The following is a 26,303-nucleotide window of genomic DNA, read 5'->3' as shown; positions in this document are numbered from 1 at the left end:
TTTGAGTGCAAGTCTCAATTCCTTGAGGTCAAGTCTCAATTCTTTGAAGCCAAGTCAAGTCTCAAGTCTTTCAGGCCAAGTCTCATTCCTCTGAGGGCAAGTCTAAATTATTTGAGGGCAAGTCTCAATTCTTTGAAGCCAATTCAAGTCTCAATTCTTTGAGTGCATGTCTCAAACAAGGTATCAATTCTTTGAGGGCAAGTCTCAATTCTTTGAGGGCAAGTCTCAATTCTTTGAGGGTAAGTCTCAATTCTTTGAGGGCAAGTCTAAATTCTTTCAGGGCAAGTCTCAATTATTTGAGGGCAAGTCTCAATTATTTGAGGGCAAGTCTCAATTCTTTGAGGGCAAGTCTAAATTCTTTGAGGGCAAGTCTCAATTCTTTGAGGGCAAGTCTCAATTATTTGAGGACAAGTCTCAATTATTTGAGGACAAGTCTCAATTATTTGAGGACAAGTCTCAATTCTTTGAAGCCAAGTCAAGTCTCAATTCTTTGAGGGAAAGTCTATAGGTCTCGCTGGAAAAGAATCAGTCGAAGACATCAGTTGTCATGCCTACGTGTTCTCAATCTTTGAGTGCAAGTCTCAAGTAAGGTCTCAATTCTCTGAGGGCATCTCAATTCTTTGAGGGCAAGACTAAATTATTTGAGGGCAAGTCTCAATTCTTTGAAGCCAGGTCAAGTCTCAATTCTTTGAAGCCAAGTCAAGTCTCAATTCTTTGAGTGCAAGTCTCAAGTAAGGTCTCAATTCTTTGAGTGCAAGTCTCAAGTAAGGTCTCAATTCTTTGAGGGCAAGTCTCAATTATTTGAGGGCAAGTCTCAATTATTTGAGGGCAAGACTAAATTCTTTGAGGGCAAGTCTCAATTATTTGAGGGCAAGACTCAATTCTTTGAGGGCAAGTCTAAATTCTTTGAGTGCAAGTCTCAATTCCTTGAGGTCAAGTCTCAATTCTTTGAAGCCAAGTCAAGTCTCAAGTCTTTCAGGCCAAGTCTCATTCCTCTGAGGGCAAGTCTAAATTATTTGAGGGCAAGTCTAAATTCTTTGAAGCCAATTCAAGTCTCAATTCTTTGAGTGCATGTCTCAAACAAGGTATCAATTCTTTGAGGGCGAGTCTCAATTCTTTGAGGGTAAGTCTCAATTCTTTCAGGGCAAGTCTCAATTCTTTCAGGGCAAGTCTCAATTCTTTCAGGGCAAGTCTCAATTATTTGAGGGCAAGTCTCAATTATTTGAGGGCAAGTCTCAATTATTTGAGGGCAAGTCTCAATTATTTGAGGGCAAGTCTCAATTCTTTGAGGGCAAGTCTCAATTCTTTGAGGACAAGTCTCAATTATTTGAGGACAAGTCTCAATTCTTTGAGGACAAGTCTCAATTATTTGAGGGCAAGTCTCAATTCTTTGAAGCCAAGTCAAGTCTCAATTCTTTGAGGGAAAGTCTACACGTCTCGCTGGAAAAGAATCAGTCCGAGACATCAGTTGTCATGCCTACGTGTTCTCAATCTTTGAGTGCAAGTCTCAAGTGAGGTCTCAATTCTCTGAGGGCGTCTCAATTCTTTGAGGGCAAGTCTAAATTATTTGAGGGCAAGTCTCAATTCTTTGAAGCCAAGTCAAGTCTCAATTCTTTGAAGCCAAGTCAAGTCTCAATTCTTTGAGTGCAAGTCTCAAGTAAGGTCTCAATTCTTTGAGGGCAAGTCTCAATTATTTGAGGGCAAGTCTCAATTATTTGAGGGCAAGACTCAATTCTTTGAGGGCAAGTCTCAATTCTTTGAGGGCAAGTCTCAATTCTTTGAGGGCAAGTCTCAATTATTTGAGGGCAAGTCTCAATTCTTTGAGGGCAAGTTTCAATTCTTTGAGGGCAAGTCTCAATTCTTTGAGGGCAAGTCTCAAGTAAGGTCTCAATTCTTTGAGGGCAAGTCTCAATTCTTTGAGGGCCAGTCTCAATTCTTTGAGGGCAAGTCTCAAGAAAAGTCTCAATTCTTTGAGGGCAAGTCTCAAGAAAAGTCTCAATTATTTGAGGGCAAGTCTCAAGTAAAGTCTCAATTCTTTGATGGCAAGTCTCAAGTAAAGTATCAAGTCACCGTAGTATTACTTCAACTTGTGTCAAGTCCCACATTTACCTGTAAACCTTAGTTGGAGTACAAGCTATGAAGGAATTAAGACACAGAACTTCATTTATTGCAATGTATGTTCTGAAAAGCTGTTGAACTGAAGTTTCTATTTGTCAATTTCATACAGTGAACATATTTTGCTTTGTTCCCAACAAAAATGTTAAATTCCCTTCATATACTACTTGACCAAACGTATGCAGACACCCATTCTTATTAGTGGATTTGGCTATTTCAGCCACACCCATTGCTGACAGGTATATATAATCAAACACAGCCATGCAATCTCCATAGACAAACATTGGCAGTAGAATGGGCCGTACTGAAGAGCTCAGTGACTTTCAACGTGGCACCTTCATCAGATGCCACCTTTCCAACAAGTCAGTTCGTCAAATTTCTGCCCTGCTCGAGCTGCCCCGGTCAACTGTAAGTACTGTTATTGTGAAGTGGAAACGTCTAGGAGCAACAACAGCTCAGCCGCAAATTGGTAGGCCACACAAGCTCACAGAACGGGACCGCCGAGTGCTGAAGCATGTAAAAATCGTCAGTGCTCGGTTGCAACACTCACTGCCAAGCTCCAAACTGCCTCTGGAAGCAACATCAGTACAAGAACTGGTCATCGGGAGCTTCATAAAATGGGTTTCCATGGCTGAGCAGCCGCACTCAAGACTAAGAACACCATGCGCAATGCCAAGCGTCGGCTGGAGTGATGTAAAGTGGACCAACTCCATATTAATGCCCATGATTTTGGAATGAGATGTGTGATGTTCGGGTGTCCACATACTTTTGGTCATGTAGTGTATATAAATATATATATATATATATATATATATATATATATATATATATATATACACAGTCATGGCCAAAAATATTGGCACCCTTGCCCTTTTTTGAAATAATGCACCATTTCTTCCAGAAAATTGTTGAAATAAAAAAATATTTTGGGATCCACATATGTATTTCTTTGGTTTGCAGTGGAACAAAACAAAAAAAGCTGAAAAATAACTAAATCGTAGCTTATTCCACTCAGAAATCCTAAAATGGCCTGGACAATATTATTGGCACCTTTTGGAAGTTGTTAGAAATAATTAATTTCAAGCAGGTGATTCTCCTTTACTCTGGAATTGAACTCACCTGTGGTGAGTTGCAAGTGCCTGCAATATAAAAATCACTCATTCAACCAGTTTGAATAGAGAAAAGGAGTCATTCTGCTGTTTTGTGTCACTGTGTGCACCAAAATGAGCATGGAGAAAAGAAAGAAAACCAGAGAATTGTCTGAGGAGGTCAGACACAAGATTTCAGCCAAGTATGGACAATCTCAAGGCTACAAGTCCATCTCCAGAGACCTTGATGTTCCTGTGTCCACCGTACGCAATGTTATCAGGAAGTTTAAGGTCAATGGCACTGCAGCCAACCTCCCAGGACGTGGCCGCAAGAGAAACCTTGATCGAAGATTGCAGCGAAGGATTCTTCGAATAGTGGAGAAAGCACCTCGATCAATTGCCAAACAGATTCAAGACCTTCAGACACAAGGTATGACAGCTTCAACTTGTACCATCTGTCGCCAACTCAATGAAAGGGGGTTCTATGGTAGTTGACCCAGGAGGATCCCACTGCTGAGAAAGCCCTACTGGAGTTTGTCAAAACACACCTGAACAAGCTAAAAACCCTTCTGGGAGAATGTCCTGTGGACAGATGAGACCAAATTAGAGCTTCTTGGTAAAGCACATCATCTCTATGTTTACAGAAAACAAAATGAAGCCTTAAAAGAAAAGAACACCTTCCCTACATTCAAACTTGGAGGGGGTTCAGCGATGTTTTGGGGTTGCTGTGCTGCCTCTGGCACTGAGTGTCTTGAATGTGCGCATGACAACATTAAATCAGGAGCTAACCAAGGCATTTTGGAGCACAATGTTCAACCCAGTGTCAGAATGCTGGGTCTCCGTCAAAGGTCATGGGTCTTGCAGCAGGACAATGACCCCAAACTCACATCAAAAAGCACCCAGGAATGGTTCAAGACAAAACGCTGGACTGTTCTGAAATGGCCAGCAATGAGTCCAGACCTAAATCCCATTGAACCCCTGTGGGGAGATCTGAAAACAGCAGTTGGGAGAAGGCACCCTTCAAATCTGGGAGAACTGGAGCAGTTTGCACAAGAAGAGTGGGCCAAAAAACTGAGGCAACTGGGTCGATAACGAATAGCTAGTAGGTTGTAGACAGCAACAGCCCAGGGTAGTACTACCGTCCTGACTTAGGAACGTTAAACTGATGCCCGGAACCATCTTACACTCTCCGTGTCAGGATTGCTGGTCTTACTTTCTGTCTCACTCAAACTTTCCAGGCTAGCTTCAATCTCTCTTTCTCACAAACAAACACCATACACTTTTCATCATACACTTTTCTTCTCTTTTATTTAAGGCCTGGCCTCGATGAGGGCTCTATAGTCCGTGCCTGGAACCTCCAACATAAAAATAAAAAAATAAAAAAAGATTAGAAGTTGGTACTTCGCTTATTTTTCAAGATATTCCGCTCACAAGGTTTTTTTTTTTTTGGTTTTTTTTTTTTTTTGTATACAAGATCGAGGCTCGTGAAAGAGCGAACATTAATCACACAGAAAGACAAACAGACACACAAAACAAATAACATCGGGAGCGGTAGACAAGATGGGGAGAGAGGGGGAAGGACACAAACACAACATTTGAGAGCAGGGACCGAGAGACATGGAGACATCGAGAGAACTGTGGGAGGGAGAGGGCTTTGGGGGGAAGGCATGGGAAGGGGGGGGGGGGGGGGGTGGGAGAGGTATAAAACATATGGACACTGCCAAGACTTCCAGGAAAGAAGTTGGAATTTCAAACAAGGTGGATCTGGGGTGAATTAGTGGGGGTAGAAAAGATCAAGGTTTTGGATGGGGGAAGATAAGAGATGGTGGTGAACAGCTGTTTTGAAGACCTGGAGGGAGGAGTGTGATTGAAGTGAGTGTGGGAGTTTGTTCCAGAGGCGGGAGAAAAGAGGAATGAAAGAGTGAAGGTGAGCAGTGAAGGTTCAGACATACATGGCGGCGGCCATCTTGGATTTTGACGTGGCGACCCAATTTTCAATAGCGTTCTTCCTTGTGCCTAGATACACCCAAACACCAGATTAGAAGTTGGTACTTTGCTTATTTTCCAAGATATTTCACTCACAAGGTTGAGACATATATATGGTGGCGGCCATCTTGGAGTTTGACGTGGCGACCCAATTTACAATAGCGGTCTTCCTTATGCCGAGATACACCGACACACCAAATTAGAAGTTGGTACTTCGCTTATTTTTCAAGATATTCATCTCACAAGGTTCAGACATCCATGGCGGCGGCCATCTTGGAATTTGACGTGGCGACCCAATTTTAAACAGCCTTCTTGCTTGTGCCTCGATACACCCACACACCAGATTAGAAGTTGGTACTTCGCTTATTTTTCAAGATATTTCGCTCACAAGGTTCAGACATATATATGGTGGCTGCCATCTTGGATTTTGACGTGGCGACCCAATTTTCAATGGCGTTCTTCCTTATGTCGAGATACACCCACACACCAAATTAGAAGTTGGTACTTCGCTTATTTTTCAAGATATTCATCTCACAAGGTTCAGACATCCATGGCGGCGGCCATATTGGATTTTGACGTGGCGACCCAATTTTCAATAGCGTTCTTCCTTATGCCGAGATACACCCACACACCAGATTAGAAGTTGGTACTTCACTTATTTTTCAAGATATTCATCTCACAAGTTTCAGACATACATGGCATCAGACAGACATGGCGGCGGCCATCTTGGATTTTGACGTGGGTTGCACCCGCACACCAAATTCGAATGCGGTCCTTCGCTTATGCACGCATGCACGCACGCAACCACGCACGCCCGCACGCACGGACGGATGGACGGACGGACACACGGACGGAGGGGAAAGCCATAGTCCCCCTTTCGCTCCGCTGTGCGACGGGGGACAAAAAGAAAGAACTGCCAGTCGAGAGGTGTAGGAAGCTTATTCATGGTTATAGGAAGCGCTTGACTGAAGTTATTTTGGCCAACGTCTGTGCTACCAATATGAAATCGAGGGTGTCAATAATTTTGTCAAAGCCATTTCTCTTTATTTTCTGATTTAAAAGGATATATTAAGTTCTGAATCAAAAACAAAGGTTCTGTAATATTAACAGTGAAATAAAGAATTGTGGAGGCCAAATACTTTTGTCAATTTCAGCTTCTTTTTAGAGAAAATTGTGAGTTATTTGAAAAAGGTGCCAGGGTGCCAATATTTTTGGCCATGACTGTATGTTTGTACATATTTGAACATATTGTGATTGACCTCGCTGCTCTCAAATAACTCTGAGAATGCAAGATATCTAGAAAAAGACCACAGACGCCATCTACAGCACTCAAACCTGATTGGATATTTGCGCCCAGGGTCAGTTTACCGTACCTGTGAGAGGACTGAAGCAGATAAGGAACCGTACCGGCGGCTCCACAACGGATGTTATTTGGCTGAGCGAACAAACATTTCAAGCTGCACCCTATCATCTATCAGAGGCTGATCAACTCTGGGTCAATGGCTCGCAGGCATGTTGTGTCGTGATCAAAGCACGACAGGACAAGCCAAGACATTTTCAACCTTGTATTGGCAATGGCAGGCATGCAAGTATTTACAGGCAAGTATTTTCAACAGGTATAACATTCCCACCTGTCCCTTAAGTGAACAATCCCGTCCTCGGATACCTTAAAACAATGACTTGGCATCTTTATACTGATGGATCCAGACACCTAAAGAAATGAGAGAAAGTGTGGGTTGAGAAGAAGTACGAAGTACCTGGGGTTGTGGTGACCCAGTCACACCTGAGTTTCTGCCCTTTGGTCTGGTCCGATGGTCCTGGGAATCACTTCCTCACACTCCCTCCTCCACTCCGCTTATTCTCCCTCAAAACCCCTGATGGTGCGGGTGACTGCACGCAAAGGCGCTCCATTTGAGCTCCTCCAGGCACCTCCAGGTATGTGATGGGAGAATGGTGGCTGGCAGTGAGTCGAGGAGCCGCAATATGGCCGGGCAATGAGGTGAGGCAACCGGGTCGAAGCGAGTATGTGTGAGGTGAAGAGATGTGTGTGCGTACGGAGGACATTTGAATTATTTTCTTTAATTGGTGGACGATAGATTAGACCCTTTCCTCGTTCTTATTCTTGCTGTCCCGACGGGATTAGGAATGAAAGGAGGACCAAGTTGATGAAGTGAATGTGATGAGGTGCAGAAGCCAAAATGTATTAGTGAACATAAGATTGAGTGAATGGTGCGAAGAGGATGTGTATGAAGAGGAGGAAGCACACACCCTGTGGAGAGAATTCCCACTCAGGTTAGAGTTAGGTAGATAGAGGGAGTTCAGGTGTTTCAGAAAGGGTTGCCATTCCGGTGTTGGTGCTGGTGGAACTAAAGTTTAATTTTGAGGGTGCAAGAGTTATTTGATGGACTGGGATGTGGCTCTGAGTGTTGGTATTTGTAGAAGGTAGCCAGCCAGTTTTGACAATTTATTTTTTGCCATATGCCACCTGCTGAGCCAGTCTGTCTGCTGGCCATGCTGTTTACCTGCTGTGTTTTTGCTCTTGGGCCATTAAGGCTGAATACCTTTGTTTCATGGCTACATGGGCCAAATAGCATTTACTTGTTGGACCAAAGGAGCCATTTGCATTCATATAGGGCCACATGAGCCAGAGACTCACCTGTTTGAGAGGCCACATGGACCCTTTTTGAGAACTCCATTTGTGGAGAGGCCAATTGGGCCAGGGGAGCACCGGTTGCTTAAAGGCCCTGCGGGTCACCGAAGACACTTGTTGTTCCACGACCCAGGGCCCTGATAGACAGTGTTGGATATGGGATGGATACATAAGCTACATGAGGAGTCAACTATTGAGACATTCAGTCTAGCGAAATTCTTGGCCTCATCATCAGCCACAGCCTCTACTGGGAACAACTATCGGGGACACCTCTTTGTGGTGGTTGTATCCCCCTAATGCAAGTCAGGGGGCAAATCTTGCCCATTCTTCCCTGCTGCCCGGATTTGTCAGGGCAGCGAGATCACAGTCAGAGTGCCAATCAGTCCCCATTGACCGGCCCTTTCCATCTTGTGTTGTCTTTTCCCTTTCCATCTTTATTTCTCTGTTTCTCTCTCTCTCTAACACAAACTCTGTTGTGGCCCTGACTTTGTGAAGGATGTGGGGAATCTCTGAGTCTCACCAACGTGGATGTGGGGGATCTCTGGGTCGCTCCTGCGAGATCGATCGGCTGTCTCCGTGCCACTAGTTTGTTCAAGAGAACTGTCCAGGGCTATACAACAACAACAACCTCTCCTGGGTCGAACCGAAAGGACCGAATTTACAAAAGGCGTTTAGAGAGCGTCTTGCTAACTCACGCTTAACCCTTAAGCGGTGACAAAAACATTGTTGTACGCACACAGCCAAATGCACGTCAAGATAGCAATTTACTAATGGAGATAAACTGCCGATTATAATCGCTTAACCTCACTTTTCACTTCACGAATGAATGATAATCATTCATTCATGAAGCGAAAAGTGAGGTTAAGTGATTTGTCGCATATGTATGTGTCTGCATTTTTAAAATTTCTTTTCTCAGGAACCATTTGTGAAGGATGTGGGGGATCTCTGAGTCTCACCAACGTGGATGTGGATCCCAAGTCTCACCAACGTGGATGTGGATGATGTGGATTGTTGCGGATCTCAGCGCCGGCCTTTCCCCTTACCAAGGGGGGATTAGTCCCCTTGTCTTTTACTAGCCGACGGGACCCGGGACCTATGACGTCCTTCCCGGAATTGACATAAAAGTTTCACCATAATATGGGTCTACTCATGTAGAAGGTTTTAGTGATATTTATGACATCATAGGACACATGGTAGGGGCTGCCATCTTGTTTAAATTCATTTTCTCATCAACTGTTGGTCAGATTTTCACCATAGTATGCATCTACTCGTGTAGAAATTGTGATTATTATGACATCATAGGTCATGTGGTTTGGGCACCATCTTGGAAAAACCGAAAACCGGGACCTCTCCATGTCTGAAACCACTTCATGGAAAAAAATTTGAAACATTAGTCAGGTTCACTATGTTTTTTCGTTCAAAATTTTGGTAGATTAGCAAAACTATACATTTTTGGAATATTCAGAGCATGAGGAATCCAAAAATTAATGTTTACATTTGCGTAGACACCTTTGCGAAAATGACACTCAGGACAGTGATGAAGATCTGTAAAAGCATATTCCTGAACGGTATAGACCTCGTAGATCCTGTGTATAGGACTTATAGTTCAATCTGATACTACCTATAACTTCCTATAACAACCTATAACTTCAAAGGACTTGCAATATCATGTATTATGTAATACAGTTATATCACAAATATAAAGACAATGGTTTTCAATTACCTTTGTTTGTTGCTTTTCTATAATCCTGAGCACTATTTTGAGGCCTTTATTGGATTCCTTGACCCAGAAAACATAGGATTAGCATATTTAATTAAGTCTCTCGGTTGACTGGAAGCCGAGATCGCGCAAAATATGTATTTTATGGCGGCCATTTTCAAAATCCAAAATGGCAGCCATGCAGGTGCCTGTGCAAATGCCAACATTGCTTTTCAGATTCTCCATGCTCTGAAGATTCCAAAAATGTACAGGTTTGCTAATCCCAAAATTTTGAACGAAATTATATTTGTTAACATAGTGAACCTGACTACATGGCTCATTGTAAATAGTCCGTGGGCTGAGTAGGGTTTACATGCACCCCCCTCACAACTTAACTTCCCGGGTATGTCCATGTACCCCCCACCCCAGGGGTTAGGAAAAACCATGTTAACAGAAAAAAAACTCATTCCCAAGGTACCTCCCACGCATATTTTGATGTTACCCCCCCTGTGTCAGTGATTTCCGAAAATTAGGGGTAGGCGAAATTCAAATGGCCATAACTTTTTACCTAGTCATCCTATGGTTGCATATGACCCCTCAAAATGTTTGTCCTGGGACACTCTTTACAATGATATGTGTTATATGCAAATGAGGTCACTAATGAGGTCACCAGAGGTCAAACTATGAGGGAATGAGTTTTTTTTCTGTTAACATGGTTTTTCCTAACCCCTAGGGTGGGGGGTACATGGACATACCCGGGAAGTTAAGTTGTGGGGGGGGGGGGGGGGGGGGGGTGCATGTAAACCCTACTTAGCCCACGGACTAAAAGAACTCCGCATAGAGAATAAGTGTTAACGATGATGTCCTTCTTCGTTAGGTGTCCTTCGAAATAGCACAGCCATTTGAGCCTTCATTATGACGTCATAATTGCACAAGTAAAATGCTTAGTGCAATCAGTTTGAAATTTATTGAGCGTGATCTACGTAACAATTATATTGCAGAACGTAAATGTATGACGTCATCAGTCACGTGATCTGGCAGCCATATTGGGAAAAGAAAACCTTTTTTTTAAACCAGAAGAAAAGCCTAAAGGCTCGCAACAAGAGGACTGCGCTGGGTAAGTATTTGATGAATACCAACGAGTTCGTTTGTGCGTTCCAACGATGCAACATGTCGGGAAGGAAAAGAAGGGACAATTTTTCATTTGAGCAATGAACGAATGGAGCACATAAAATCCTTCTGTTACAGCTTTCCTTTCATCTGGAGGATCCACAATTAATGTATAAAGTGTATTTTCTCAGCACAAATGGCTGGAGTGACACACTCAATCACTTTGCAACATGTTACCTGTGAAACACCGGCCATATCTCCAACAATTGAAATGATGCATTCTTTTTTGTATACAAGATCGAGGCTCGTTTAAGAGCTAGAAGATCTAAAGATTTTGATATCGATTTTTCCAGATTTTTCGATATTTATGATTTTCTAGATCTAGAGCATTTGCATAGAATCAAAGTGCCACGGACAATTGTTGAAGGGGATTCAGCACATTGCTCCTCATCTTAGGTTGATCCACGTCATATTGCAGATTCAGCAGGCAACAAAATGATTCCTTCGAGAGATCCATCCCTCCTTCCCCTCATACATCCCTCCTTCCACTCATCCATCCATTCCTCCAACCATTGATCACTGAAAAGACAATCTGTGAATGTGTACAATCTTGTAATCCTAAGTCTTAATGATCTTGGGGGGGGGGGGGGGGGGGGGGTCTTCATGATATTGGGGGTCTTAAGGGTCTTGGGCATCTTAGGGGGTCTTGAGGATCTTTGGGCTCTTGGGAGTCTTTCAGTGTTTAAGGTTTTAGAGGCTCTTAGGGGTATATAGGGTCTCAAGGGGTCTAAAGGAATTGAGAGGTCTAAAAGGATGTAAATGTCTAACAGCGTCTAAAGGGTCTTCTAAGGTCTAAGGGGTCTTCACAGTCTAAAGGGTCAAGAGGTTTAAAAGGTGCATACAAATAGTACGTAATTAATAGATGTACGTGTAATCAGGGTGCAACTGACGTTTAAATAGTACGTAATTAATTGAACAATTACCGAGGCTTCATGGACGGATGGGAACATGTTTTTTGTTTATATACAGTACATATATATACAGACTTGGCATTTAATATGGAATTTTTTTTTTGTGGGGGTGAACTTACTTTTCAAGATGACTTAGAACCAAAAGTTCATTGGAATTATGTTGAAATTATTCTAGATTTTGTTAATGTGACCTTTAAAAGAAACAAAAACCACGTGACATTTCGAAACAAATAAATTGATCCTTGAAAGTGATGTCAACTGATATCGAACTCAATTCACGGACAGTACTGTGTTAAACTTCTGTGCGTTTTCCAGAAGTATCTCTTTATTTCGCACATTAGCCCAAATTTTTTTTAACAAAAACAAAAGTTAAATTACGACTGGGACTACGGACAGTAAAATTACAGTTCAGTACTTCGTGTAACCCCCACAAGCATTCAGGAGAGCACGTACACGTTGAGGCATGCTGTTCACGAGATTTGCCAAGGTTTGGACAGGAATCGCTTGCCATGCAGTGACAATAGTCTGCTGCAATTCACGCACAGAGGTCGGCTGCTGGTCCAAGTTGTCGATTTGACGCGTTAATTCTGCCCACAAGTTCTCTATCGGATTCATATCCGGGGACATGGCAGGCCACTCCATATGCTCCACACCACGGTCAGCAAGAAAGTGTTGGATCATGCGAGCACGATGAGGCCGTGCATTGTCATCTTGGAAGACAAAGTTTCCTCGAAAGGCTGCACGAGCAAATGGAAGCAATGTTTCTTCCAGAATGACCCTGTACTTGAACTGGTTCAGGTTTCCATTCAGAACAATCAGGTCAGTTTTGCCCCCTGCATGAAAAGCAGCCCAAACGGTCACCCCACCACCTCCAGCTTGGACTCTTGGCACTATACAATCTTCGTTGTGGGCTTCATGCACTTGTCTGCGCACTCGGACGCGGCCATCTTGACGATAGACCAGAAATCTAGACTCGTCACTGAAGGTCACGTGATTCCAGTGTCCTGGCTGCCATTGACGGTGCTCTCTGGCCCACTGCAATCGGCGCTGGCTGTGTTGTCTGGTCAGGCGTGGCTTTCTCAGGGGACGCCTGGCACAATAGCCTGCTTGAACCAGTCGTTGGTTGACTGGCCTTCTGGATACAGGCACATTTGTCAGTTGATGCCACTCAGCCCTACGCCGATTAGCTGACTTGGTACGGCCATTGCAGACTAACCGGTGCAGCTGGCGATCATCTCTCCTTGTGGTTCTGCGTGGACGTTTATGTCTTAATGTATTGGAGGTGTGATGAGGGGTGTCCCTACTAGTATTGGAGTAGGGACACCCCTCTGAGCATTTCGTTTCAGGATCTTTGACACCTGACCTTGAGTGATGCCATACTGCCGAGCAATAGCACGCTGTTTCATGCCAGAATTTCGTAAAGCCACCACTCCATGACAAACAGCATTGTCAAGTTGACGGACCATCTCCAGAGGAAGCGGCAATAACTTTTGTAGACGTGCAGCAGTTGTTTTCCACTAATACAGAACGCAACAACCCTTGTATACCCGATTGTGAAGCCATTCGTCAAATGTACCTGTCCTTACATTTTGTCACGCCACCTGTGATATAATCCTGTTATTGACTTCTTGCTGCGAAAGACATTCAGTGACATTGTTATTTCAACAAAGACATCACCGAAGGGTAAAGAAAAACTCACCAGATTGATATACTGAGTTCAGAAAATAAACCCAAGTCAAGAAAAAAAAAAAATTCCATATTAAATGCCAAGTCTGTGTGTGTGTATATATATATATATATATATATATATATATATATATATATATATATACACAGTGGAAGTACAGCTGTCCCCAACTCGCACCGCGAAGCAGATGAACCGACGGCAGCGGCCAGGAGCTCTCCACGTGTCGTTGGTGCGCACGGGATTATTATGGAGCGAATCGGTAGGGCAGGCTTTTGCGTCTACACTCGGGGCTCAGCTGCGTATAATAAGCGAATAGTTCGTACTGGTTCAATACACGCGAGCAATGCACTTCTCCCTTCTCAACTCCGTGTCCTTTTCCAACCAGTCCTCTTGATACCAGCGCTTGGCTCCCGTCCTCATCAAGTCCTTTGTAAGCGCCTCTCCCTTCTCCTCTCTCAACTTCAACACCACGCATCCCTTTCTCATCCGAGGTGGGGGAGCTCACGCCAAGGGTTTTATTGCCACGCCCTTGGAACCCTCTGGAACTCACCAGACGTTTCTTGCCATGCCCTATCAAGCCATGCCCACCGAGCTCTGGTTGGTTGTTGCCCTTACCGTCACCACCTTCTGACGTGCTGCTTGATGCGGCCACACCTCGACCCTCGCGCTCCTCCCCCTTTTCAGGCCTACCTCGTGGTTACCCGACTAGTTTCGAGCGAAACTAAGGGCAGCGAACGCTGCTGGCGGCCAAAGCGTAACAAACTTGAGGGATGCCAAATGGGGCGCGGGGTCGAGTATGCCCATGATGGAAATTGGAGGCTGGCCGCAAAATGAAAAGTACCTTAGCTTATTATTTCTTTACACAACGCAGATGTCACTAGGGAAATGGCCAACTCTTACACATACTATGACATAACTAATTCTAATGGGCCTACGTGTTGCTTGTGGACTAACTATGGGGGGCAAACCTTTAACCTTTAATGATGTTATATGTACAATTCTCAAAACCTTAACAATATATATATATATATACAGGGGCGCCGCCAGGGATTTTGGGCCCCATGAAAAGATATCACAATGGGCCCCCTCTGAAGCACGCACGCACATTTTTTCCCCAACATTTTTGCCAGGAGGTTGAAACAATGCTTGTATTTCTGCATACAGTATGGAATTCATTATTTGATGCAAGACTGACACCCACACAAGAAAGGTGCTAAAGGCCATCTTTTACAGTCTAAATGTAATTTTAATGGTAAGAATTACAACATACATTAACCTCTTCAATTAAAATAAATTAACATTATCATCTATAGAATGATATAACAAACAAAATAATAAAATCAGCAGCAGAGTATACATACAAGTATACATACCAAGTGTAGTGATCCAATATCCATAGCCATGCCATTTAGTTATCACTGGTCCTTGCTCAGCCTCACACACCAAGAGCCCAGCGCCGAGCCTTGTTGCTGGCAAAGTCACTGATAAAGTCTTTGAAGTCCAGCTTTCCAGCCAACTGACTTTCAATGGACAGCATGGCAAGACTGCAAAGCCTGTCCTGGGACATAGTGGACCTCAAATAGTTTTTTTTTAAAATCAGTTTTAGCTTACTGAAAGATCTCTCGCCACCAGCAACAGTCACAGGCAGTGTGCAAAATATACGTAAAGCAGTGCACACTTCTCCAAAAATGCTTTGCAGCTACATCTTACAAATTGCGTTCAGGAGATCAACAGGGGACAAGTTAGGGGGGAAAGTGGCAGCATATACTGTGTTCAGGTGTCTTATTTCATTTTGAAACTCAGGTGTAAGATCTCTGGAATACTTAATGATCAGTGGTTGGCACACAGAAGGGACTTTATCCTCACTAATCTGCGCAACTTTCAGAACAGCAGAAAATTCTTTGTACAATTTTTGCAGTGGTGTGGAACCTAGTGTCCAAGTCACTTATGATGTTGTCCATAGCTGTAAAAAAACACTGTGTTCCGAAACACCGTTGCTGCACTGTCCTGAGCTGTCTCCTCTTCAGAGGTCTCATCATGGAATCTCTTCCTTTTCCTCTGGCGGCTGCGTTCCTTGCTAAATTGAGGTTCAACATCCATTTGTGTAGCAATCAGTGTTGCCTCAGACAGGAGAGACTCCCATCTGTCTCTAAGAGCCAGCATCTCTTCCTTTAAGGCTCTGATATTGGCTGCCTCTGTGTCAAGTGAGATTTTTCCTGACTGGAGAATCACATTCCTGTCCTCAATGCATTGTAGTACTTTCAGCCAGACAGTGAGGAGGACAATATTGGTCGTGGAATTAACACCAGGGGGTTGACTCAGCCTGTCATCCTTCCGAGGTCGGCAAATTGAGTACCACTTCACTGGTAATTCCCTGTGTGTCGCAAGAGGCGACTAACAGGGTTGGCGGCAGGAAGGGCATCCGGCCATAAAACATTGCTTCAAAAAGGGGACCAAGGTGCCCGAAAAAAAGGCCAACCCCTGCTCTGCAGGGAAAAATGGCCTCTAAAGGTGGTTCAGTGAGGAGGACAATAGCGTTGAATGACATGAAGTAGTTCTTCAAACCACTAGCTTAAGATCTGGCCTCACTGGTGAGACTGCATGTCATGAGTATGCTATCAAGGGCCTTGACGACACAAGGTAGGTGTTTTGCTACAGGTTTAACAGCTTCAATCCTTGCACTCCAGCGTGTATCAGAGAGGCGATGCAAAGAGCAACCTGTTTTCTCTTTGTAGATGGCCCATCGCTCCGGGCTGGCACTGATAAGTGCGTAAAGGCGATTGAGGCAGCCAAAAAATGCTGATACATCTGGGCTTGACTCTGCAGCATGCACACCTACAAGATTTAAGGTGTGGGAGGCACAAGGTGAAAATGTAGCCAGATGATTTTTCTCTAATATTTGGGCTTGGACTCCCTCGACTTTCCCCGACATGTTTGCCCCATTATCATATCCCTGCCCTCTGCAATCTCCGATGTCTATCCCTTGGTCATGAAACATATTTTCAATCATCTCTGCTATCTCACTTCCTGTCTTTTTGTTAAAGTCCTTGAATTCAAGAAACTGTTCAGTGATCTCTCAGTCATATGTTTCTTTGTTATAATTCACATATCTTATAAGCACAACATTCTGTTCAGTATGGGAAATATCTGGTGTAGCATCACAGATGACTGAATAATAAATAGCATCCTCCCTTTCCTTTAGCATGTTTAGTTTATTGTTGTTATTATTGTTATATTGTTGTTAGTTTATTGTTGTATTGTTTATTATTGTCATGTTTAGTAAAGCATGTGGTGAGGTGGAAAGAACTGGGAAGTGGCCATGTGCTGTGTGCAGGAAGGGTGTCGGAGTGAACTCCATTCAATGTACAATGTGCGCTGAGTGGGTTCACCAAAAATGTAGTGGTCTGAGAGGGTCATTAACCAGTGTGGCAGCTACATTCAAATGTAAGGTGTGCACAGAGGGAGCTGCAGATGGAGGAAATGTTGAGTTGGATCTTGGAGACGGCGTGAAGCTGGAAGGTGTGAAAACATTTTGCTGCCTCGGAGACATGCTGAATGGAGAAGGTGGATCAGACTCGGCAACGGTTGCTAGAGTGAGATGTGCATGGAAGAAGTTTCGGGAACTGAGTGGCGTGCTGATGAGGAGGAGAGTGTCGTTGAAGCTGAAGGGAAAGGTGTATGCTGCATGTGTGAGAAGCGTTATGATTTATGGGAGCGAGACATGGGTCATGAATGTAGAGCAGCAACGAAGGCTGGAAAGGGTGGAAATGCGAATGGTTCGGTGGATGTGTGGAGTATCGTTGAGAGAGAGGAAGACAAATGATGAATTGCGAAAGATGATGGGAATAGAGCCTGTGATTGATGCTGTGAAGAGGAACAGGTTGAGATGGTTTGGTCATGTGTTGAGGAAGGATGAAAGTGACTGGTTGAGAAGAGTGATGTAAATGAATGTAGAAGGAAGTAGAGGACGGGGGAAGACCGAGAAAGACTTGGCTAAAGATGGTGGAAGAAGAAATGCGGGCAAGGGGGTTAAACAAGGGGAGATGCAGAAAATAGGGCAAAATGGAGAAGATTGTCATGGGGACCGCAAGGGTAACCCCCGCTCTAGCAGGGAAAATGGCCTTAAAATGCATGTTGTTGTTGTTGTTGTTGTTTGTATCTTCCATTTCCTTTAGAATTCTTTTCAAAACTCTTTTGCCACATAATTCAATGAACTCATTTTGAATGTCAGAGCTCAGATAATGTGTCAGCCTGGTTCCTTTTTTTTTGTGCCTGATTTTTTGTAAGTGCTCATTCAGCAGTGGATCGTAATGAGACAAGAGCTCTAGTGTGCGTAGGAAATTACCATTGTGGATGTCATCTAGGTCTTTGGTTTTACCCCTGAAAGGTAAATTCCTTGATGCCAAGTGCAGTGTTACATCTAGGATTCTCTGCAAGAGAGCTCTATTTTTCGCTGTTTTTGCTTGTATCTGCTTCTGCAACTGACAGTCAATGCCACTAACTGCCATTACAGATTGTTGCAAATTCTTCCACTTCAAGTAGCAGTCTCTGTGCGCCTTATTGCTCTCATGGCTTGGGAATTTATCATACATACGACGCCACTTCACATCGGACATTTTATATCCATGTTGACTGTTCAGTGCACTAAGGGAAGGTCTTTTTTGTTCATGGGAGAAAAGCACACATGGGATGCAATACAGTGCATTAGTACTTTTGCTATGAATTACCCAGTCTCTCTTCACCTTTTCTCTTCCATTGGCTGCCTTAGTATACTGCGAGGATTCTGGGAATGGCTTTCCCTCTGAATCCTGTGGCATTCCTTGGTCTTCATCTCTTGTGGCCAATTTCCGAACAATAGTCTCCCGGTCCATAGCAGTTATTTTTGCTGGCCACAAACCTGGATCATCTGATAGAAGATTCTCCTCCTCTCTTTCTGTGCACCTTCTCTCATTTGCTCCATCCTCATCATCTGCATTGGTACTGTTGTGGAAAACCAATCAGGTCCACACAACTTTAGTCCAACTTGTGGTTTAATTCCATTTAGATCATGACATCATCCTGTAATGCAGGAAATGCAATAAGTATACGATGTGGCATCACATGGGACCATTCATCTATCTATAATTCCAGCAATCTCTGTGTGTGTGTGTGTCTGTCTGTGTGTTTGTTTGTCTGTGACCGCTGTTTCTCGACAACCACGGGTCCGATATACTTTTAACTTGCCAGGTATATTGCTGGGGACCCGAGGATGTGCCTTTTCAAGGTTTCATATTAATCGGACAATTACTTACCGAGCGATGTCCAAAAAACGATTCAACCAATCAGAGAGCAGCGAACTAGCGCGTGTGCCGAACGTGGCGGACACACTCTGCCTCGGATGGCACATTTGAGAGCGTATTCATTTATTTCACGTTTGCAAACTATGTTGGCGCTATGTTGGCGTTAAACGATGTTTTAAAACTAATAAAAACGAATTTGCGATTCATTCGCTTTCCTGCGCGTTTGTGTACGCGATGGCGATTTCTTTACCAAACTCCGGAAGCCGTTCGCTTTGGACCGAACCATTTCATGTAAATAGAGGGGGGGGTTCTGTGGTCGTTGCGAATGGACCAAACCATTCATGTAAATAGAGGGGGGGGATTGTCACTGTACTCGCAAGCCGTTCGCCGTTCGCTTTGGCGTTGCGAATGGACCAAACCATTTCATGTAAATAGAGGGGGGGGATATAATTTTCGATAGATATATAGTACGGGCATATATATAGTACGGGCATGCCCTAGTAACATTCAATGCAAGCAAGCTGAATATTCTATGCTGGCGTACCGTTAGCGAGTCTACCAGATGTAACGTGTCACAGGAGAAGTTTCGGAGCACCGTCCGCAGCAGCGGGTCTTATAGTCACGCCCCTAGCGGTGTCAACGAGCAGCGAGCATCACCCCGGGTTCAGTACGAATACGATTTCACTACATTCTCCCCCCCGTCAGAATTATACGGCGGTGCGGCTAGAAGCGAGCGAGCGTCAGCACGAACAGGGTGCGGAACATCAGTCGACCCAACCGTATCGGGCCGGGCAGCGAATTTCTCTGCCAGCACGCGTCCGAAATTCCCCGGGTACGGCATCACGTATCCCTGTGTCCCCGGCGTCAGAGGCGCCATCAGGGTCGGGTGACGAAGGGGGTAACTCCAAGTCGTCGGGCCCAGGTAGACCCGGCGAGGGGAGAGTCGGTAGACTTTCGGCGATGAGAGCGTCGGGAGAGGCCATAGTCTCATAGATGGGTTCGGTCGGTCCGTCCGATTCCCTACTCAGGTCGGCGACCCCGCAAGGGGCAAGGTGACGGACGGAGACAGTAGTCTCACGGCCATCAGTCGTCATCACACGAGCATGCTCAGGATTAGCCTGGAGAATCTGCACTTTGTCCACTAGGGGGTCGTACTTGCTCGCGCGAACCGCCCGTTTAAGGTAGGCCGGCCCGGGCCCAGCGAGCCAACTGGGCAAAGACCGTATACACCCCGTGCTCCTGGGGTGGTGGAAAGGTCGCTCTTGGGGAGTTTGGTTGGTTGCCGTACACAGGAGAGCCCTGATCGAGTTCAACGCCGCAGGTAGCGACCAACCCATTTATCGAGGCCCCGGCCGAGGGTCCGGAGGTTGAGCATGACGGCCCTCCAGATAATCCCGTTGAAGCGTTCGATCTGCCCATTAGCCTGGGGTCTGTACGGCGTGGTGTAACTAGAAGCAATGTTATTTTGGAGCAGATAGCCGCGCACCTCCTGAGACAAGAAGACCGCACCCCGGTCGGTATGGACATAGGCCGGGTACCCGAACATTGAGAACAAGTTCTGTAAGCATCGCATCACTGTGGCAGCAGTCATGTCCGCGCACGTATAAGCAAAGGGGAATCGCGAGTACTCATCGACGATAGTGAGCAGATAGCGAGAGCCGCTCGACACCGGCAATGGGCCCTTGAAATCCATCGCCAAGCGTTCCCACGGTCGCGTAGCCTTAACCAGAGTCCCCATGGGAGGGTTATAGAAACGCGGTTTGATTTCCGCGCAGATAGCGCAGTCGCGACAGATACGGCGGATATCGTCAATCGAGTATGGGAGATTGCCACGCCGCACAAAATGAGCGAAACGCGTTACGCCGGGATGGCCCGCAGTGGCATGCAGCACACGTAGGCCCTCCAAAGAGGTGATACCCGCGCATGTAGCCGGTCGTGATAAGGCATCGGCGGCCCGGTTATCCTTCCCCGGGCGATATTTGATGGTGTAACAGAAGTCGGCGAGTTCGATACGCCAGCGAGTGATTTTCTCATTCTTAATGCGCTGGGCGTGTAAGGTGTCATACATGAACGCAACGCTTTGCTGGTCCGTGATGATTTGGAAGCACCGCCCGAGTAAGTACGGGCGCCATCGCCGAATAGACTCGACGATCGCATACGCTTCCTTTTCGACGGACGAGTGTCTCCGCTCAGCGGTGGTAAGAGTCCGTGAAAAGAAAGCCACGGGACGCCCCCCTTGGGAGAGGGTCGCCGCGATGGCCTGATCCGAGGCGTCACTTTCGAGGACGAAAGATCCGCTCTCGTCGATTGTCGCCACGGCGGCTCGGGCGATGTCGGCCTTAAGGCCTTCAAAGGCCGCCAATGCGGCCGGACTCAGTGGGAAGGTGTCGCAGGCCACGAGGGGGCGAAGTTTCGCGTTGAAATTTTGCACCCATTTGGAGTAATGGGCGAATAGCCCGAGGGCGCGCTTCAGGGACGCCCGATCACAGGGAGGGGCCATGTCGAGCAAAGGTCGCAGACGCTCCTTATCCGGAGCGACAGAGCCATGGGTCACGGTGTACCCCAGAAGATCTATCGTGCGTAGGGAGTATTGGCACTTATCCTCGTTCATAGTTAAGTGATACCTCTGCGCGACCTCAAGGAAGCGCTTCAGATTAGCATCATGGTGCCCTTGGTCATATCCACAAACCGTAAGATTATCGAGGTAGACGAAAACATCGGTTAAGTGCTCCCGCGCAATGAGGTCATCCAAGGCCCTCTGGAAACAAGCGACCCCGTTCGTTACCCCAAAAGGCAATCACGTAAATTGGTACAACCGCTGCCCCGACTCAAAAGCGGTATAGATACGATCCGCCCTAGAGATAGGGATCTGGTGGTACGCACTACGGAGATCGAGAGTGCTATAGACCGAATACTGGGACACGTTTTGCACCAGCGCGTCCATCCCCGGAAGGGGGTAGGCATCCAGCTGTGTAAAGCGGTTAATCGTTTGGGAATAGTCGATTACCATGCGTCTGCGGTGGGCCTCGCTGCGCACCACCAAGACCTGGGCGCGCCATGGCGACCTGCTAGGTTCTATGATGCCGTCGTTCAAGAGCTGAGCCGTTTCGTCCGCAATGAATTGCATGTCTGCGCGAGAGTAGCGCCGTGATTTCACCGCGACAGGGGTACAGTCGGAGGTTAGATTGGGGAACAGCGAAAGCGGCTGGATGTCCATTTTCGCTAGGGCGCACACCGCAAGCGCGTCGTCCGCCCCCACAACAAGCGTGTCAGGCCCACCAAACTCCATTACCAGACGTCCATGCAGCTTAAGAAAATCGTGTCCTAACAGAATATCAGCACATAAAGCGGGTAAAACCAAAAGGTGTACATCAGGAAAAACCCGTCCCTTTAGCACGAGTTTCAATCGGCATTCCCCCTTCGTGCTGAGTCGAAGCCCCTGGGAAGCCATGAAGATCCGTCTCGTAGACCTCCAGATCCGCCATCCATGCCTGAGCACAAGTCGCTGGTCGATAAAACTATCCGTAGACCCTGTATCCACCAAGGCCCGAACACAATGGCCTTCGACCATGAGGGGAATAAGGGCTTGAGCCAGGCCAGACGAGGCTGCTGGGAGTGGGACTGAACCCCCCCGAATGGGTCGGACAAGCCTCGCGGGTGGATCCTATGCCAGCAGCAGTTTTGCGGTTGTGGCCGGAGTATGCGTTGTCCATGGGGAATCCATTAATGCCATCAGAGGGCTTTCCCAAGCATTCTGGTGTTTCGCGATTCAAAATCTGACAATTCTGACGGGAAAAGGCCTCTGTAGTATTTGAAAACGCCTTTTGACACTTTTGGCAGGAAAAGGCCTCCGTAGTATTTGAAATCACCTTTTCCGGGGTGAGGGCCACCGTTAACTCGTGGACGACACGAGGAGAACATTCCACTGGGGCTTGGCGAGGCTTCAAAGCCCCTTGCGTGGCCCGGAGTTTGGTCAAGGACACGTACTTCGTGCCCGATTGACGATGAGACTGTGGTGGCTGTCCGGTGATGCCACCCAAGGACGTCTGAGTGCCCAGGGGCCCGCAGAGAGGGGCCCTCCCCTTCGAAGACGGGTAAGGCGCCGGGTTTCGGGCTCGGCTCGCAGGCTCCGCAATGAGCCCATTCAAGGTCGCCGCGACCGCGCGACCGCGACCGCGCAATTCAATGATCCGCGAGCCGCGTGCCGTTTTCCTGCACACTTTCGCGTAATGTCCCTTTTGCGAGCACAAATGGCATATAGCGTCTCGTGCCGGACACACGGGCCGGGCATGGCGTGGCCCCCCACAGAAAAAGCATGCGGCCCCGCGTAAGGCCTTGGGTCTGGCCGTACGCGGCAGCCGTCAGGACTGGGTCTTCCTCCGGAGCATCCCGGAGTTCCGCGAGCAGGTCCGCGTCCTCGGCGGTAGCACTCTCCGGCCGGGCGTGTAGTGTAGTGCCCGCCAAGAGGCGCGTGCGATCATAGGTGTTCGATTGCATCCGCGCTTCGGTGTATACTTTCCCTTGCTCGAGTGCCGTAGCGAAGGTCAGGTCGGTCTTCTCTAGGAGCTTGAGCCTTAGTTCCTGGGAGGAGACCCCTGCAATAAAGGCATCTAAAAGAAGATCATCCTGAGACTGCGCGGGAGTCCGTGGCTCCTTGATGCTGTCCAGCAAGAGCTGCCGGAGCTCCTGGGCGTAGTGGTCCATCGCCTCGTTGGGTTGCTGACGTCGCGTTAGCAGCAAATATCGTGCATACACCGGGCTTTTTCCCTTTATGTACAGCCGTTTGAGCTCCGCGATCGAGAGGTCATACGTCGCGAATTGAGCGATGGAATTGTACACCATGTAGTCGATTTTTGAATGAAGCGTTGCTAGCTTCGCGGCAGCCGTCGGCGCGGTCTCAGGCTCCTCGAAATGATTCTCCAATGTTCTGAGCCAGTGCTTCAGTTGCAAGCCACCATCCGGGGCTTGCGGGTCGGCGCAGAATACGGCAACCGCCAGCGTCTTGTTGCCAGCCATGTCGGTAGATATAAATGGAATTAAGTGTTGTGGAAAACCAATCAGGTCCACACAACTTTAGTCCAACTTGTGGTTTAATTCCATTTAGATCATGACATCATCCTGTAATGCAGGAAATGCAATAAGTATACGATGTGGCATCACATGGGACCATTCATAACATTCAATGCAAGCAAGCTGAATATTCTATGCTGGCGTACCGTTAGCGAGTCTACCAGATGTAACGTGTCACAGGAGAAGTCTCGGAGCACCGTCCGCAGCAGCGGGTCTTATAGTCACGCCCCTAGCGGTGTCAACGAGCAGCGAGCATCACCCCAGGTTCAGTACGAATACGATTTCACTACAGGTACTGCCAGCACTCTCCATCACCTCTTCTTCCACTTCCACACTCCTCCCTGACAAAACTGTATCACTTGAAGAGGGCCCTGGCTCTGTCGAGTGTACATGACGCATATGATAATATAGCCTATTCTATAATATAATACAATTTGTAATAACATCATAACCAAAATTTCAGTTCCTACCATTTTGTTGACTTAAATTAACTGTTGACAATAATGTCAACACATTGAACACAATGCTGCTCACCTTCTTCAGTTGGGAGTAGGGCTGGTTCATTATGGGGAGACAGGGCTGCTGAGCCTGTAGCTGCATCTGTTGGGCCTCACACCAGGCAGGGGCAGTGACAACTGATTTAGTATGAATAGCTTGCTAAAAGTTTGCCTGCATTGATTAAATGTTAGCTAAAAGAGGAGCAAACACTCAGAATTTTCTGTGAAGATATTAACTAGCTCTGCATTTTGCGCCTCTCTTAGCCGACATTGCTAGCTAGGGGAGCAAATTGTAACTTTAGCTAGCATATGGACTAGCTAAGCAAACAGGTTAATTTCCACCACTCACGGACTATACCCACCTTCCTTTGTGAAAAATTGGGTCACATACTGTTGTCCTTTCTTTTCTTTTTTGACACCCAGATTTGTTTTTTAGCTGAGACATGACGCTCCTGAACCGGCACTTCTCACGCTCAATTCACTGTCTGCTAGCAAGCCGTTCGCGTCTGGTTTGGGGGCAGGACCAAACCATTTCATGTAAATAGAAGGGGGGATTTGGCAATACAGAGGCTCTCCGGATGTTTACTTTTTGGCAAAAACAAGAAAAGAAAAAGACCCGTTAGTTTTATTGGTCTATTATTCTATTAAAGATGATAGGTTAATAATTTAATATTGAGAATTTTTACCTCATGTTCTAATAATTTTTAGGGCCCCTGTCAGTGCAGGGCCCTTGGAATCATCCGAACTTTTCCCCCCCTCACAGCGGCCCTGTTCGTGGGGGTAGAAAAGATCAAGGTTTTGGATGGGGGAAGATAAGACATGGTGGTGAACAGCTGTTTTAAAGACCTGGAGGGAGGAGTGGGATTGAAGGGAGTGGGGAAGTTTGTTCCAGAGGCAGGAGAAAAGAGGAATGAAAGAGTGAAGGTGAGCAGAGAATCTTGATTTTGGCAGTTTAACCATAAGAGGGTTGCTGGCAGATCTTGTGCGTCCTGTAGGAATATTTGGGGGACAGAGCACAGAGAGAGCTGGGGGAGCAAGGCTGGAGAGGAGTCTGTAGAAGACGGAAAGACCACCAACCTGCCTGCGGTGAGTGAGTGGAAGGCCCTCGGAGTTAGCTTCATGGCGGGAGATTCCAATGATTCTGAAAGCTTTGGTTTCAACAGCGTGAAACCGAGCTAGGTGTGAGGCAGGAGCACCGGCCCAGAGGGAAGGACAGTATTCCATTGAGCTGCGGATGAAAGCCTTGTATGTGGGGTGAGGAGCTCAGGTGTGCCAAGGAAGGACTTTGCACGATGGAGGATGCCCAGTCGGCGACTGGCTTTGGAGGCCAGCTTGGAAGAACTTGTATGGAGGACTGAAGGGAGAACTTATATGGAGAGCATGGTGATTGGGAATACGATAGGTCCGAAGATGTCTTTGACTTCGCATAGCAGCAAGCACAAACATGGCAGATGTAATATTGAAATTGAAGGCGGAGTCATTCTAAATGTCCAACCAATGGGTGGAGCTCAGACACCCGCCTCCTTTTCACATGGGACTACCCTCAACGAGGGTTCACCGTACACCCATTTTTCTCGGTATATATATATATATATATATATATATATATATATATATAGTGTTATGGTTTTGCAATAAAAGACACCCCATCTAGTTAATTACACGACAATATGTAGCCTGCAGTAGTCAGTTATTTCTTATTAAATGTAAAGATTAGCTCCCTTCCCATTGTGTAGTAATTAAAGCAGATATGCGTTGAGTTAGGCAGGATTCCAACCCCTCGTATGGTTGAACGAAGACATTGGTTCGTGGGCGGGGAGAAACAGTCCACGTGATCAACCGCGACAGTGGTAGGCGGGGAATGAAACCTTCCAAAAGGAGGCGGGAATGAAACCTTCCAAAAGGAGGCGGCGGGGAATGAAACCTTCCAGAAGGAGGTGGGGAGGGGGGGGGGGGGGGAATGACCGCACATGACCAACCTCAGCCAATGGGAGGTCGTGGAACATTCCAGAGGGAGGCAGGGCTGAGTGACCGCATGTGACTAAAAGCGACCAATGGGAGACCGTGGAATCTTCGGGAAGAGGGCACCACCCGATAAAGGTCCGTGCCTATCGCCCTTCGGGCTCTCTCTCTCTCTCTCTCTCTCCTCAT

The 26,303-nt window shown here is 46.5% G+C and overlaps 1 protein-coding gene across 2 annotated transcripts; it reads right to left on the bottom strand.

Annotated features, from left to right (window-relative positions):
- Positions 1-22,700: 22,700 nt before the first annotated feature.
- On the bottom strand, positions 22,701-25,710 carry LOC144892244 (uncharacterized). Of its 2 annotated transcripts, XM_078777874.1 has the most exons (3): positions 24,515-25,710; positions 24,190-24,255; positions 22,701-24,032 (listed from the first exon to the last, which is right to left on the bottom strand). In XM_078777874.1, exon 3 carries the CDS (start codon positions 23,599-23,601, stop codon positions 22,768-22,770), a length of 834 nt encoding a protein of 277 aa, XP_078634000.1. In that variant the 5' UTR covers positions 23,602-24,032; positions 24,190-24,255; positions 24,515-25,710; the 3' UTR covers positions 22,701-22,767. The 2 variants fall into 2 exon arrangements, with proteins under 2 accessions (XP_078634000.1, XP_078633999.1); XM_078777873.1 differs by having other exon boundaries at positions 22,701-23,703; positions 23,802-25,710.
- Positions 25,711-26,303: the final 593 nt, after the last annotated feature.

Source organism: Myxine glutinosa, chromosome 5 (genome assembly GCF_964187855.1).
Source record: "Myxine glutinosa chromosome 5, kmMyxGlut1.1, whole genome shotgun sequence".
Classification (NCBI taxonomy): Eukaryota; Metazoa; Chordata; class Myxini; order Myxiniformes; family Myxinidae; genus Myxine; species Myxine glutinosa.
The sequence above is the reverse complement of the archived record's forward strand: the minus strand, read 5'-3'. Positions and strand labels throughout refer to the sequence as shown.

Coding starts and splice junctions, on each gene's coding strand:
- LOC144892244 (XM_078777873.1), bottom strand. CDS start 23,601: ATGGCTGGCAACAAGACGCTGGCGGTTGCCGTATTCTGCGCCGACCCG.